Source organism: Lactuca virosa, chromosome 7 (genome assembly GCF_052849685.1).
Source record: "Lactuca virosa cultivar CGN04683 chromosome 7, Lactuca_virosa_CGN04683_v6, whole genome shotgun sequence".
NCBI classification, from domain to species: Eukaryota; Viridiplantae; Streptophyta; class Magnoliopsida; order Asterales; family Asteraceae; genus Lactuca; species Lactuca virosa.
This window is the reverse complement of record NC_136432.1, coordinates 216,803,268-216,818,615: the sequence shown is the minus strand read 5'-3', so window position 1 is coordinate 216,818,615 and position 15,348 is coordinate 216,803,268. Positions and strand designations below refer to the sequence as shown.

The following is a 15,348-nucleotide window of genomic DNA, read 5'->3' as shown; positions in this document are numbered from 1 at the left end:
GAATGACAAACCAAATCAATGGCTTGCTCCTTTGGGAATATGACACCCATCCTTTCTAATTTTTCAATGTACGACTTCATTTTTAGAACGTGCACACACACAAAATTTCCATCTTCATTTTACATGTCAGTAGGGTTTGAGTAGTTTCATATCTTTCAAATCGAGGAAAAACATGATGTTGGGAGTGTCACAGGAGGAGGATGTGGAAGAATTGAAGAAGCATGATGTCTAGTTCCACTAATCCTCGAAGAAGAGAAAAAAATTTCACCTTTATGAGAATGTGGAAGATCAACTTCTGAAGAATGAGGAAAAACATTTCCAGAAGAACGAGGAAGACCATCATTGTCTTGATTTGACATCTAAATTTGCGAGAATAGAGAATTTAAATTAGTTGATTTTAATATTTAATTATTAATCCATAAATTTAATTAAGGCTAGGAACAATATTTTTTTATTTGACCTTTGAAGAGGGATGCCGTAATCAAATTCGCATCTATTTTAGGTAGGTAGAGTCATCTCACCATTTGCAATCACATGAAACTCCTAGATCTTTGAGATTTATTGAATCTTATCAGTGACATGTTTAATCCCGATTATGCTCTTACCAATTCTGACTTGGATGTCGAGGATCACAATTAAGATGTGAATAACCATGCAAACCCGCTTAAACACCCTCGATCGATTTATAATCTCTCATTGATGTGCTGGTTAACCACACACACTCCATCAACAACCATAAACACGAGTTGTTTCATCATTTTGCCTTTATAGTCCCAAATTAGTGTGTCGTTTAACCACACACACTCCAATAACGACTCATAGGGAAACGATGTGCGTTTTCATGGATTAGCATATAATTTCAGATTTTTCCTAAAGTAACTAGAGTGAGATTTTTTAAAAGGTTTAGTTACTTTATAGTATCATACTTTTAGAGGTTATTTCTTATCAAACCCGTTCGGCTAACGACCATCCACCATACAAGGGAGCAGTGAGTGAGAGTAGATACGCATTCAACGGTCATTTTATAGGTCGTTTCCTTAAACCCCCTTAGCTTATGACTCCGTGAAAAAGGCCTACTAATGATTTCACTGACTTGTCTTATACGTATAATATATTAAACTTTTAATCATATATAGTATAAGGTGCATTTTAAATCTTTTCAAAATACATGGTAATATTAATTATCTAGATTATTATATAAATAATTAATCAATTGAAACATATTATGAATTTATAATTATCTTTTAATTACATTACTATCAAATTAATTATTAAATTCATAAGAGATAATTCAATTTAATTTATCTAATTAAATATTATCAATTAAGGATATCTTCTAATATTTAGGATTTTATGGATTATCACACAAGTCATTCAAATTCGGAATCTAACACAATCAATATAGGATAATTACCAAAAATAAGACCGTAAACCTAATTAGGAAGATAATTACCGAAAATCTTGAAAAAAATTGTGCTCACGTTGTGAGATCAATATTTTGCGAAAAAAAAAAATTAGTTCGATTCAACTCATGTGTAATCAGTGTTGACAAGCATAAGCTATGATACCACTAACTAGTTTTATAGAAAACAAAATTGCAAGTTGAAAAGCAATTAACAATTAATAGGGTACATGCATCCTATAAAAGATCTATGTCATACACCTTGATAGCAATGTACAATGAACAACTAAACCTAGTGTAACCCTAGTGTAATTTGAAATTACCAAGTGTAGAGTTACATACTTCTTGATTTGTTGTAGTAAACAAATCACTTCAATCTTCTTGTGTAGGTCTTGGAAAGCTTAGCACCAAAAGGATGATGACTCTAATGGCTCATACCCAAACCCTAGAACTAGAAGACAATAGGAGAGAGGAAGGAGGAGATATTCGACCTGAGTATATTCCTTGGAAGACTATGAACAAATTTGAGGTCCCAAGGGGTCATATTTATAGTTTAGGTAACTTAGGGACAAAGCAAGATTTGAATGATTATATAATAGATTTAATCTCAATTCAAATCTTTTCCTTATTTACTACTAGGAGGGTTCTGGAAACCCAAGAAACCCTCCTAATTTCATTCACCACCTATATGGGTTCTAGAATCTTCATTCATTGCTCAATTATGAACAATTACAATTCAACCTTTGGACCTTTAATTAATTCCAAATAATCCCAGATTAATTCCATATTAATTTTGATTTATAATTAATTAATTCTAATTGATTTCATATTAATTTATTAAGCATATAAATTAACACATCAATTTTCTATTTTCAATTAATATATTAATCATATAATATAGTAATAAATCATTTCCTCATAATTTCCAATTAGTTGTTAATCATATAGTAATCTAATAAATCACCCTCTCTTTATAAATGTCATTCTAATAAATATCTAGTTATGAGGACAACCCAAAAAGGACTTTGCTTCTAATTATAAGAATATACCAATTTAGTTACTAGCTTAGACACCTTAACCCAACAGATTTATCCTCCTACTTTGGATTTTGTTTGTAGTGGGTTGGATTTTTCATCATCTTCTTTGGTTCAAATTGATTTAGTGGTTAGATATGGATTTAAAAATTCAGTTCAAAATTTGGTTTCATTTTGGTATTATAAACTTGAATTTGATTTTGCGTTATTTTTAATTTTTGATTTGATTTATAGTTTTTGGATGAATATGTGTATTTTCATTATGTTCTTCAAAATGAGTTTTGGTTAACATTTTTCTTGATCAGGTATAGGGTGTTGGTTATAGGGTTTAGAGCAAAAAGATTGCATCATTACCATCAGCTGAAGCAATTGAATAATTTGTCCCTTATTGTCTCAAAAATATTCCCATTCGATGTTGCTACAACTGATGATTTTGTAGTCTTACTACATTTTTTTATGGTTGTGAACAATCTTTTGGATAAAATTCAAGAAGTTACACATTGTAAGGATGATTCAGTAACCATTTAAAGTTTTGGCTGTTAATTTTTTGTTTATTAAGCTTCATTTATGTCTTATTGTTTTGGTTTTGACTTGAAAGAATGCATACTTTAACTAGAAAATCTATCAAGTTTGGTTGTATTTGTTGTGTGTTATTGTCTTTGTTTTGACATTTCTATTCTTGTAATTGTATAATTGTGAGGGTGGTAACGGTCGAATGGTGGTTTCTATAGGGGTGGTGACAACATGATAGTGATGTGATGGTAGTGAGAGTAGTCGTGGTGTGATTCTAATGGTCATAGTTGTTGGAGTTTAAATAAGAAAAGGGCATGTTAGTCATTTTTCTTGATGTTTGAATAAGTAAAAGCCATGCTATCTTTTTTTTTTCTTTTCTAAATGTTAGAATAGTTGGTGGTCTGATGGTTGTGATGGTGGGTGGAGGTTATGGTTAAGGCTGAGGTATTAGTGGCGATACAAGTTATAATTAATAGTAGTAATTAGTAGATAATAAGCCAAATAAAAGGATATACATAAAGGTAAACTAGTCATATTTAAAAAGATAAGAGCCATTGTGTTAGTCATGTTAGTCTTAGGGACCAATGACAATACCAAATAATGAAACAATAACCATCTATGGCCAAATACCAATACTAGGACCAAATGTGAGATTTTGTGCAAACGACGGGGACCAAAAATATATTTTACTCAAATAATAGCAATAAAAAATTAAAATACAAATATCTAGTATTCTTTGTCATCGGATAACTGAGTGGTGTGAATATGTTTTGCCAAATATAATCAACGGTTATTAAGAGTTTCTTGGGTACGTAGTTCCTGAATATTTTCTTGGGCATAATACGGTTTAACGTCGGTTTCATCGTAGGTACAAATCGTATAACCTTTGTCTTCTAAAATCATGTTATGTAGATTATGTTTCTTATTACTTCAAGAGACCATACCCATGTTGATTTTTTCATTATTTTCCAATGTTGTTTATGGATACCAAATGCTCGTTCCACATCCTTCCTCATAGCCTCTTTTGTTGCCTTGGACTTTTTTTCACTTTTATCTTATAGACATGTGAGTAATTTGATAAATGCAACATACTAAGTCAGGGCATATCTCATCAATAAGATAATATGTGCTTGTATTGTACTCCATTAGCTTCAAACAGATACACATGCGCAATTTATTTAAGTTGTCTTTGAATATCAACGACTGATCAAGAACATTGATGTTTTGGAACAGACAACACCAAAGAATGCATGCCAATCCCATAAATCACATGAAACCACTATTTCTAGAATTGTATTTGGATGTGGATGATCACATCGTATGTATTGACCTCACTATGCATTAGTGCAATTTGTTCATCCCAATGCATACAATCAATTGGTCAAGAACTCTAAGACAACCATGTTTGGTTTCATGTGCCTCATACAATTATTGAATCTCATTCCATGTAGGTTTACACAGATATCGCGTGTCGTAAAGGCTATGACACCTTCACAAATCTTATAAATATTTTCACGTGAAGTTTTCTTAGGCTTCTTTAAATACTCATCCCAAGAGTCGGTGGCAATGTCATATCCTATTTAACGAAGTGTGGATGTGCGCTTATGTAATAAAGTAAAACCCTTCCATCTCTCGCATCACATTCTAATCTATTAGAATAGGTGTGTGCTCATCAAGACTAATCGTCTAAACATGTAAACATCATATGTGACATTTTAGAAAAGTAGTCTCATATGAGACATTCGTGTGCAACCTCATGATCTATGTTTAAAGCAACTCTTCTCCTTTTTGGACGTGGACTCTTAGCTTCATCAGCCAAAATAAAGGTTGATACTTCCACGACTGTTGTGAAAAATTGTGTCACTATCCATCAACCAATGGCCACATGAAGATGATAACGAAGATGATTCCATCTTTCAGTTATCAAACTTATATAATTTTCTTTTAACAATATAGAGTAAAATGACTACGTAAATATATTGGAGATTAAGTAGGTGTTTGAGGTTAACGGAAATAGATTTCATTTTATTTAAAACAAACGGAAAAAATAATGGGGAAATGAGAAGAAGATTGTTGATTGTTGTCATATTAAGGTCTCCAAATCGCAGGCCCGGCTAGGGCCGCCCTAAGCGGTGTGGTGCTCCGTTGGGGCCTTTCGGCTACATGAGCACCCACAAGTTGTAGGATAAATTCAACATAGGGTATAAATGATACAAGCAAACAAAGAAGTCAAAATGAGCTTTACAATAAAATGTATAAATTATAATACAAGCATAAAAAAGCATAAAAAGCAAGTATCGAGAATAAGGCATCTCCAATGGGAGTTGAATGGAGAGTTGAATAGGGAGTTGAATAGGGAGTTGAATCTCATTAAACTCAAAATCCCTATTGTGGGTTAATGACATGGCATTCAATAGAATGAATAGTTCAATCAACATTGAACTCTACACTCTCTCTCATCACACACACATATGATGAGTGAAATGTACATGTGTCAATCCATTAAACTTATATGTGTTTAATGAAGTGTACAGTTTAATAGATAAAATTATATAGTGAATGAAATATATATGTGTCAATGCATTGAACTTATATGAATTCAATGCGGAGGAGATGACATAAAAATCAAAAAACAAAACATAGAAGAGGTAACCTCTTGTGTAAAATGAAATCTACCAATTAAAGACAAATGAAAAAGACTAGGAATAAAAAGCGTAATCTCGTGTAATTGGTAGTTAAACAAGGGGAAAATACAAATTTAGCAATAATTGCTAATTACTTATCAAATAATAGCCAAAAAAACCTATTAGCCAAAAATAGCCCACAAAAAAGTAGTCAACATATAGTTGACTACGGTCAACAGCAGTTGACTACGGTCAAGGGGCGTTGACTACTCTTTTGTGGTAATCTGTCTACTGTTTCGCCAATTCGTCTACTGTTTTGTGTTTTGAATATTTTTTTCATTTCTAAGATACAAAACCGTAAGTTTTTTAAAACCTACGGTTTCCTCTCATTGTAGCTACGGTTTTGGGAAAAAAATACGATTTTTTTTTAAGTCTACTGTTTTGAATTCTCAAAAAATTTTAACAAAATAAATGTTAAAATAATTCTGGATCTTATAAACATTCTTTTTAATACTCTATATCACAAATAGTAATAATAATAATAATAATAATAATAATAATAATAATAATAATAATAATAATAATAATAGTATAAAAAAAATAAAACCGTAGCTTTTTTGACAAAACAGTAGATTAAACCCCCAAAACAGTAGACTTGAAAAAGAAAAAAAAAGGTACTTTTTTCCCAAAACCCTAGGCTACGGTTTGGGAAACCGTAGCTAAAACGAGAGGAAACCGTAGGTTTTAAAAAACCTATGGTTTTGTATCTTAGAAATGAAAAAAAAAATTAGACAAAACACGAAACAGTAGACGAATTGGCGAAACAGTAGACGAATATAAAACCTACGGTTTCGTGGGCTATATTTGGACATTTACTAATTTTTGGCTAAAAATTACTAATCAATTATTTAATTTTGCTAGATTAATAATTGCCCCGTTAAACAACTATGTCACATTATATCAACTAGCGAAGAACTCGCGGCTACGCCGCTTTTGGGGTAATATGGGGAAAATCGGCAAACTTTAAAAAATACGTGCTGAAAGTGCAAATCACCGCAAATAGGAGAGAAAGTCGACAACCCCTAAAATTAGATGTCCAAAGTGTACGACAACCAAAAGAATAGACACTGGTGGAGAAAATCCAAAAATATTGTGGCAATAATGTGAAAGTTGCCAAAGTTGAGAAAATATAGTGGCAAAATTCTAAATGAGGTTTTTTGTGTTTTTTATGTCAAAATGTAAAAGTTTTGACTATAAGGATGAAAAGTGTCAAATTCATTAAAGATTTGTGGCAAAAACACCAAAATATAAAACTTTTCACTGCAAGGACGAAAAGTGTTAAAGTTACAAAAGATTTGTGGCAAAACCCTAAAAGCACAAAAACTTAATCAAAACACAAAATTATAAAAGTTTTCACTTGAATGACTAAAAGTGTCAAATTCACTAAACATTTGTGGCAAAAACCTAAATGCATAAAAGTTACTTGTGATAACTTCTTTAGATTTAATATATATATAGAATTACTTATCTTATGGAAATTAGAATTGAAACAAATAAAACTTGAAGGAGTAGTCTCTCTCTTTCTCTCTTTATATACCTTAATTTGTGCTTGAAGCTTGAAAGAGTAGTCTCTCTCTCTCTCTTCAAATATCTTTGTGCCTCTATTTTTATGAGGCAGAAAATTGACTAACAACAATCATATCATCATGAGTACAACTCCTCTCCTTCACCGCTTCTTCTTCTTCTTCTTCGCCATTCCGGTGCTAATTTCTTCTGTTTCTGGTCTCAACTCCGATGGAACCATCCTCCTTTCTTTCAAAAACTCTCTTCTCTCTCACCCATCAACAGTTCTCCAAAATTGGAACCATGCTGATGCCACCCCATGCTCATGGTCCGGCGTCACCTGTGCACCCCAATACGGTTACGTCACCAGTTTGCTACTCCCAAGCTCTCACCTTCTGGGTTCCATCCCTGAGGATTTTGGTCGTCTTCAACACCTTCGTTCTCTCGACCTCTCCAATAATGCAATCAATGGCACTCTTCCCATTTCGCTTTTCAACTGCTCGGAGCTCCAAACGCTTTCTTTGTCTTCTAACTTCATCTCCGGCGAGCTCCCGGAGTTGATAGGTGGGTTGCAGAGTCTTCAGGTTCTTAATCTTTCCCATAATGGGTTCATCGGGAAGTTACCGAAGAGTTTGAGTTCTTTGAAGAAACTAAGTCAGGTTTCGTTGAATAATAATTATTTCTCCGGTAGTGTTCTTGGTGGCTTTGATTCTGTTGAAGTTTTGGATTTATCTTCCAATTTTTTTAATGGTACTTTGCCTTTGGATTTTGGAGGAGGGAGGTTGAAGTATTTGAATCTCTCGAACAATAAGCTTTCGGGTCCTGTGTATCTGACATTTGCAGAGAATATTCCGGCAAACGCCGTCGTTGATCTCTCGTTCAACACTCTAACGGGTCAAATCCCAGAAATGCTACCTTTATACAATCAGAAAGAAGAGCACTTCGCCGGAAACCTAGATTTGTGTGGGAAACCGCTCAAGAAAATGTGCACAGTTCCTTCATCACACTCAATCCCGACAAATGTTACATCAGACGGTTCCGCCACCGCCACCGCAGCCATTGCAGCCATTCCCAAAACAACCAGACAGTCGAATACTCACGGCGGCCAGAAAGTCAAGCCAGGAAAGATTACAGCCATTGTTATTGGAGATATAGCTGCTATCGTGCTTCTCGCTGTTCTTTTCTTATACGCATACCATTTTCGGAAAACTAAAACGAACCAAAACACGAAAGAAATCAATGTTGAAGAACCCAAAGGTGGCGTTGCAACTTCTTGCTCCTGCTTGCATTTCATAATCAGAGAAGAAACATCGGAAACAGCAACTGAATCCGAACCCGAGGGTGACCATGACAACAGAAATCATCATAATAAAAATCACATGAACAACAAAGAGAAGGAGAGATGTTTGGTTATGGTGGATGGGGAGACAGAGTTGGACATGGAGACGTTGTTGAAGGCATCGGCGTATATATTGGGTTCAAGCCGTGGAAGCATTATGTACAAGGCGGTGGTGGGCGGTGGTGGTGTGGGAGAAATGGCGTTTGCGGTTCGGAGGATTGGAGAGAGTGCTGTGGAGAAGAATAGGGAGTTTGAGAAGATAGTGAGGGTAATTGGTAAGTTCCGGCACCGGAATTTGGTGAAGATATGTGGGTTTTACTGGGGTGAAGATGAGAAGCTTGTAATCTACGATTATGTCTCCAATGGAAGCTTAGCCGGTGCTGCTTACAGTACGTCACCTTTCTCTATTCTTTTCTTCACATGTTAGCATAGTTTCTTTTACTACTGCTAACATGCATAAATTTTTTATGTTTCCGTTATCTGCCACCCTGCAAAAAATATACACAAAAACAATATGATAATTAATATAGGAAAAAAGTTTACCCTGTGTTTTTATTTTTTAATTAGAAGAAATTTTGAAAAAATATATAATTGTATAAATGTTTACTTGTTTATTTTTTGGACAATTCAATTAGAACAAGAAATTGTCTAGTTTTTATTTTTATTTTTTCCTAACTCAAGAACACAGATAAAAGAATAATTTTATGTTTGCATTTTATATCATTTTCTTTAAACTTAAGTAATCATATTGTGTTATTAAAAGATTAACTGAAAATAGAAAATATCTCACATTTTCGGTTTTAAGTTCTAGGGCTTTAAATTAATTTGTGAGATACATCAGTTTTAACAAAAATAAAGAGAAGTATTGGATAGATATAGTTTTCAACCCACAGTTTTCATCTGCTGGTTTTGATATATTTTCATGTTATATATACAGTAAGTAGTCTTTTTAATTTTATATTTTGAACATAAGTTATGTATTTTCAACTATATATATATATATATATATATATATATATATATATATATATATATATATATATATATACTTTTATATGCTTCTCTCCAATTATATGAAAACAAAAAGAATATCTCTGTTGCATCTGTTTGTGGTTCTCACTTCTCAAAGGATTGGCCTTTTGCAATTTCACCTTATCTTTCCATACATAAAAAACAAATAATATGCCAAACATTTTCATCCCCACTCTCTTGTACGTTGCATATATGCAAACTTTTTTAATATCAATCTCCAACATCAGTCTTATCATTAAAAATATATCGTTTAGAGTAGAGTTACATATGATAAAACAACTGTAATTATAATTAAAGATATAGTAAGTTGTTAGCGATTGCACTTGTTAAATTGTAATAAATTGTTGATTTCTCGAACATTCATTGTTTTTATCAATTGCAGAAATGGGTGGATCTTCTGCATCCCATTTATCTTTTGATGTCCGGCTCAAGATAGCAAAAGGGATTGCAAAGGGACTATCCTATATTCACGACAAGAAACATGTCCATGGTAATATAAAGCCAAGCAACATCCTTCTGACATCAGAAATGGATCCTGTAATTAGTGATTTTGGATTAGAATGGCTCATATTAGGTAAAACAAATTTTACAACTCGAAACTATGGAAACAAGAGATCAACTTCATCACATGAAGAAACAACGATTAAGAACAGTACTTTTGCTATCAGTTCACATGGGAACACATCCCCTTATCATGCCCCCGAGTCAACGAAGACCCCGAAATGTGATGTTTACTCATTTGGGATCGTTCTGCTTGAGCTTCTTTCAGGGAAGGTGTTCTTGGATAACGAGTTAACTCAGTGGAACATGGACTCATCAATCGTCGAAGACAATAAGACCAAGATTTTAAAGATGGTTGATGGGCTTACTATTGCTGACGTGTACGAGAAAAAAGATTCGCTTTTAACATGTTTTAAGTTAGGGTTTAGTTGTGCGTCATTTGCCCCACTGAAGAGACCTTTAATGAGAGAGGCGCTGCAAGTGCTTGAAAAAATTCCATGCTCATTATAAACTATAAAGCAACTAAAGGGATCGATGGAAAGCATATGTCAAAGGTGGCGTCTTTACACATTGACTTTATGTGGTAGATTTAGAAGGATCAATGTTCACCTAGAAATATTGTATGTTCGACTTATTAACCGTTTAAAGTAGCACTTATTTCTTAAGTTTATAACTAGTATATATTGGCTTCTCTGCCCTCAATTCTGAGTTCTGAAAGATGGTTTTCTAATTAACGGCCTTATTTAAAGTAAATCAACAATAATATAGGCCCTATTTAAAGACTATAAAGGGGTCGTTTAGCTAGTTTCACAAATCATTGTATGCATGATAAATGAAATCTATACGGTTATCTCCGCTTGGTGTATTCTGTATAATTTGTACAAGTGGGTAAGTGTGTTTTTGATTTTTTATGTCAATAAGGGGACAGTATATTTATTATACCTTTAAAACAATTTATAAAAAATTTCTTCAAATGGATTAAATCGAATTAATTTTATACACTTCATCATGATTGGATATACAAATGTTGTTCTCGTTAATATAATTGGAAACTCTTTTAAACATAATAATGTTTATGGAACTCAAGTGATCAACGCTTTTGATTCATGAATAAAGGCCCATGTCAACATCTATATGTGATGTGTCAGCAGCTATGTCGATGTCGGCAATTTGCTAGCTACACACAATGTCATGGCATTAACTCTGATTTAGATATGTAATATGTCGTTAAGTCTCCTTACACGTGTTCGAAGTCGATGAAAAAACATATTTTCTAATATAGAAGAATCAAGTTTTCTAACACACTACAAGAAATAAGGGCAATAGTAGTGACGCCATTAGCGGCGACACGTAATTTACGCGTTACGTGTCGCTGCTAATAGTGTGCGTCGCCACTAATACTATTAGCAGCGACATACGCTACTATTAACGGCGACGCGTGTCGCCGGTAATACACTAATTTCTTGTAGTGGACTACAATCAAAGAATAAATGTAGGAAAAATCAATACATGGAATATGTCAAACAAGTGATAACCAAGAAAATCAAGAAAAAAAACCCTCCCATCAAAACAAGATTTTAATCAAAACCTACATAGACAAACATAGATTCTCACGTATGATGATCGATATACTCAAAAGCAACAAAAAATCTAAAAGAAATTAAAGGACAGAGAGGTTGAAATGGGGACAACCATTACTTTGATAAGTAGTAGACACTACTAGAAAAGCATTAATATAATTCGAGAATAAAATAAGGGTTGTACGATCGATTCCCGTATTTCATATGGAAAAACGTTAATATAATATGTCTTTACAAGAGAGACAAAATACGGGTAGTAGGATTCCAGTATTACATAAGGAAAAACGTTAACATGACACGAATACGGATAGTAGGATACCATACATGATAAATTGAATACGTCTAAAATGAGGATTAAGGTATGAATAAACACGGTATTTCACATATTTCATATGGTACGCATGCTTATTACGAATTAGCGGTTCAAAAATACATATGGCCACCGAGCCAAATCAATTTCCATAAGGTATGATCAAATTTAAACCAACGACAAAAAATTTAAAAGAAAATCTCGAATTAGTAAGTAGGAGCAAACCGAGATATTGAGTTCCCATCGGGGTTTTTTTTTTTTTAATTGGCACATGAGAACTAATTTTCAGGTAATTCTCCTAACAATCTTTTTGCCCTGTTATGACTTTAAGCCTCAAAGTAGTAAGTCATCGTGAAGTGCTTTTATTAAGACTAATTAAAATGTGACTTCGAGCCATTAACCATTTTCAAGCAGAATTAAGCTCTTAATTGTGGTCTAAGATATGATTTGAAAAGACTTACTAAAAAATAGGCCTTTAATGACACCATAACACTCATTTTTATATGTCATGTTTCAGTATCATAATAAAAAAAATACGTAATACACTTTATGAAATATGCATGTCATCTTAGTCTAAGTGTCGTCTTATAATTCCTAAACCACACTTCAAAGATGTCCCTTCCTCACAAAATCCAGGAACTAGGGCTTTTCTCATCCCTTAATCGACCTATATCTTCCATAGTTCAATCCCCATTGCTTCAATTCTCACATGAAATCGAACGATTTGTGCTGACATGGCCACAAAATTAACTATTGTTGGAACTAGGGTTTTCGGTTCTTACTGAAATTGAAGGGTTTCTACTTACAAGGCCATGAAATCAAAATCGAAGGATTAGGGTTTCGTCTCTTACTGAAATCGAAGGATTTGTGCATATAGGGCCACAAAATCGAAAGGTGTTGTTGGAACTAGGGTTTTCCATTGAGGTATGTTCCAACTCACAATGGCGTTTTAATTTTCTCAAATCTTAATTCTTAATCTCTATGTGGTAATGAACAATTCAAGTATATATTTATTGGTTATTGCTTGTTTCTTAATACTCCATTTAGGCTTAGTTGCATATGCTTGTTTCCAAAAAAAATATTTATGGTCACCAAGGGTTGTTACATTTTCATCCAGGATCGATGTTAATTACAAGGTGGATGTTGATTTGAGTAAATAAGTATGTGAAGAACTTTCTCAACGTACTTACAAACTTTACAAATTATAGGAATATGTAATCCATATTATCAATGTATTACAATCATTATTCATCAGAGTGTCCTAATAAACAGATCATAAATATGAGGAGCGGTACGGTCACGCCTTCGCCTTGCCATGATCTCCTGAAACAATAAACTGAAAACTGTAAGCCCGAGGGCCTAGTGAGCTACCCCCAAAATACCAATACCACACTGATAATACCATATCAGTAACAGACAATCAACAACATGCATACTAGGCCATCGGCCTGACTGGACCGCCCTGTAGGGCCTACAGTCTATCTAAATTTGTCCCGAGCCTTCGGCGTAACTGGACCGCCACGTGGGCCTACAATCTCTCCGGACCACTCATAGGGTATGTTGGCCTTCAGCACAAAGCAGGACCGCCTCAACCCAAGCAACAAGCAAATAACCATGTGCGCGTAACTAACATATACTGGCATATACAAGCATCAAACATATCTATCTCACTGATCACCAATCATAGCAATCTCTCGTAACTAGAGCACCGACCTAGCAGGTCACTGACATATCAATCCCTACGGATCATAAGAGCATAACATATTATCTATCCTGATTCCGATCTAACAGGTCATAACCACATGTAGCATAGGGAAAAACGATTTAATACCTCCAAGCCCTTTCTGATGCAGAACTTGAAACCCACAAGCTCTTGCTTCAACTAGCTTGCTTCCCAAGAGATTCCCTCACCAAAAATCTTCCTCCAAGCTAAAATTTCCAAAGAATACACACACACTCGAGTTAGGGTTCTTCTGGACTCTCAATGGACTGCAAAGAGGCCAAAGGAGGCTTATGCTTCTTTAAATAAGGTGCAAAACCCCGGGATTTAGGGTTTCATCTGCCAGCTCCTGCTCGTCGAGTCCCTTCTTGGACTCGGTGAGTACGCCACTAAATACGCGAACCAACCCGCTGCTACTCGACGAGTAGGGCAACCAACTCGTCGAGTAGGCCTTGAAACCAATTAAATTCTTTTTTAAACAATACCTGAGAATCGGGGCGTTACAAATATGTGTCATTAAATGCATATTTTCTTGTAGTGATCGATTCAGATTATGCCTACAAACATCACACGCTGCCTCGTAATGCCTACAAACGATAAACGGAAAACTAAAAGATATACTTAAATTCTAAAAAAAGAAAAGCGTTTTTTTTAAATATTACACGCTGCCTCGTAATGAAAATCTTTAATTTTATGTTGTTCGTGATACTCACTTTTTGTCACGTTTAAAACTTCTTCGTCGGAAACTCCGAGCTCCCGGGTGTTCATCTTGTAGGTGAAAACAACATTGAACTCTTTTAATTGTTGGGATATATACACTAAAGTCTCAATATTTTCATCGATTTGACAAGAAAGTCCTAAACTTTATTTTTTTAACAATGAAGTCCAAATTACCGGTAGTTTTTGACACTTTTACCCTTTTTTCCGGTTAGCCGGTAATTAGGACATTTTTGTCAAAAAAATAAACTTTACGACTTTCTTGTCAAATCGTCAATTAGGACTTTACTGTCAAAAAAATAGCTTGTCAAATCATTGAAAATATTGGGACTTTAGTCAGCTAGATCCTATTGAAATCCTTAACATTTGCTTCTTGTTAAATCGTTTTTTTAATCTCAACAAACCGACATTAAAAAAATGGAGATAATCAAGAAAGAAAGAACCAGGGTTGTGTTTCCTTTTTGACTAGGCATGTGTTGTTTGTGTGTGTATAATCTGTCACCACTTTTTAGTTCAAGATTTGGCGGCGAAGCAAGAAGAAAGTTTTACAAGACTTTTCACCCTTTCTCGCTCTCTCTTTTACATATGTTTCTCCTGATCGTGATTGTGCCAAGGTAAAGATGACGATGGTAATAAAAACAGCGGTGCCGCAACAAAAGTCACAATTAAAAGTTCTTGGGTTACGAAAATATACTAAAGTCCCAATATTTTCAACGATTTGACAAGAATGTCCTAAACTTTATTTTTTTGACAGTAAATCTTAATTGACGATTTGACAAGAAAGTCCTAAACTTTATTTTTTTTACAAAAAAAGTCCTAATTACCGGCTAACCGGAAAAAAGGGTAAAAGTGTCAAAAACTGCCGGTAATTTGGACTTTACTGTTAAAAAAATAAAGTTTATGACTTTCTTGTCAAATCGATGAAAATATTGGGACTTTAGTGTATATATCCCTTAATTCTTACTGTATATCTTCCCATTTGAAAGCAATTTGATGTGTTGAATGATCCGAAC

The 15,348-nt window shown here is 34.1% G+C and overlaps 1 protein-coding gene across 1 annotated transcript; it reads left to right on the top strand.

The window, feature by feature from the left end:
- The first annotated feature begins 7,135 nt into the window (after positions 1–7,135).
- LOC145124644 (putative LRR receptor-like serine/threonine-protein kinase At4g37250) lies at positions 7,136–10,673 on the top strand. The gene is made up of 2 exons (XM_079060060.1): positions 7,136–8,864; positions 9,890–10,673. Exons 1-2 carry the CDS (start codon positions 7,280–7,282, stop codon positions 10,516–10,518), a joined length of 2,214 nt encoding a protein of 737 aa, XP_078916186.1. The 5' UTR covers positions 7,136–7,279; the 3' UTR covers positions 10,519–10,673.
- Positions 10,674–15,348: the final 4,675 nt, after the last annotated feature.

What these genes read in the sequence shown, in the direction of transcription:
- LOC145124644 (XM_079060060.1), top strand. Translation starts at nt 7,280, where the DNA reads ATGAGTACAACTCCTCTCCTTCACCGCTTCTTCTTCTTCTTCTTCGCC. An exon ending in CTTAGCCGGTGCTGCTTACA is followed by an intron (nt 8,865 to 9,889) that starts GTACGTCACCTT and finishes TATCAATTGCAG; the next exon opens with AAATGGGTGGATCTTCTGCA.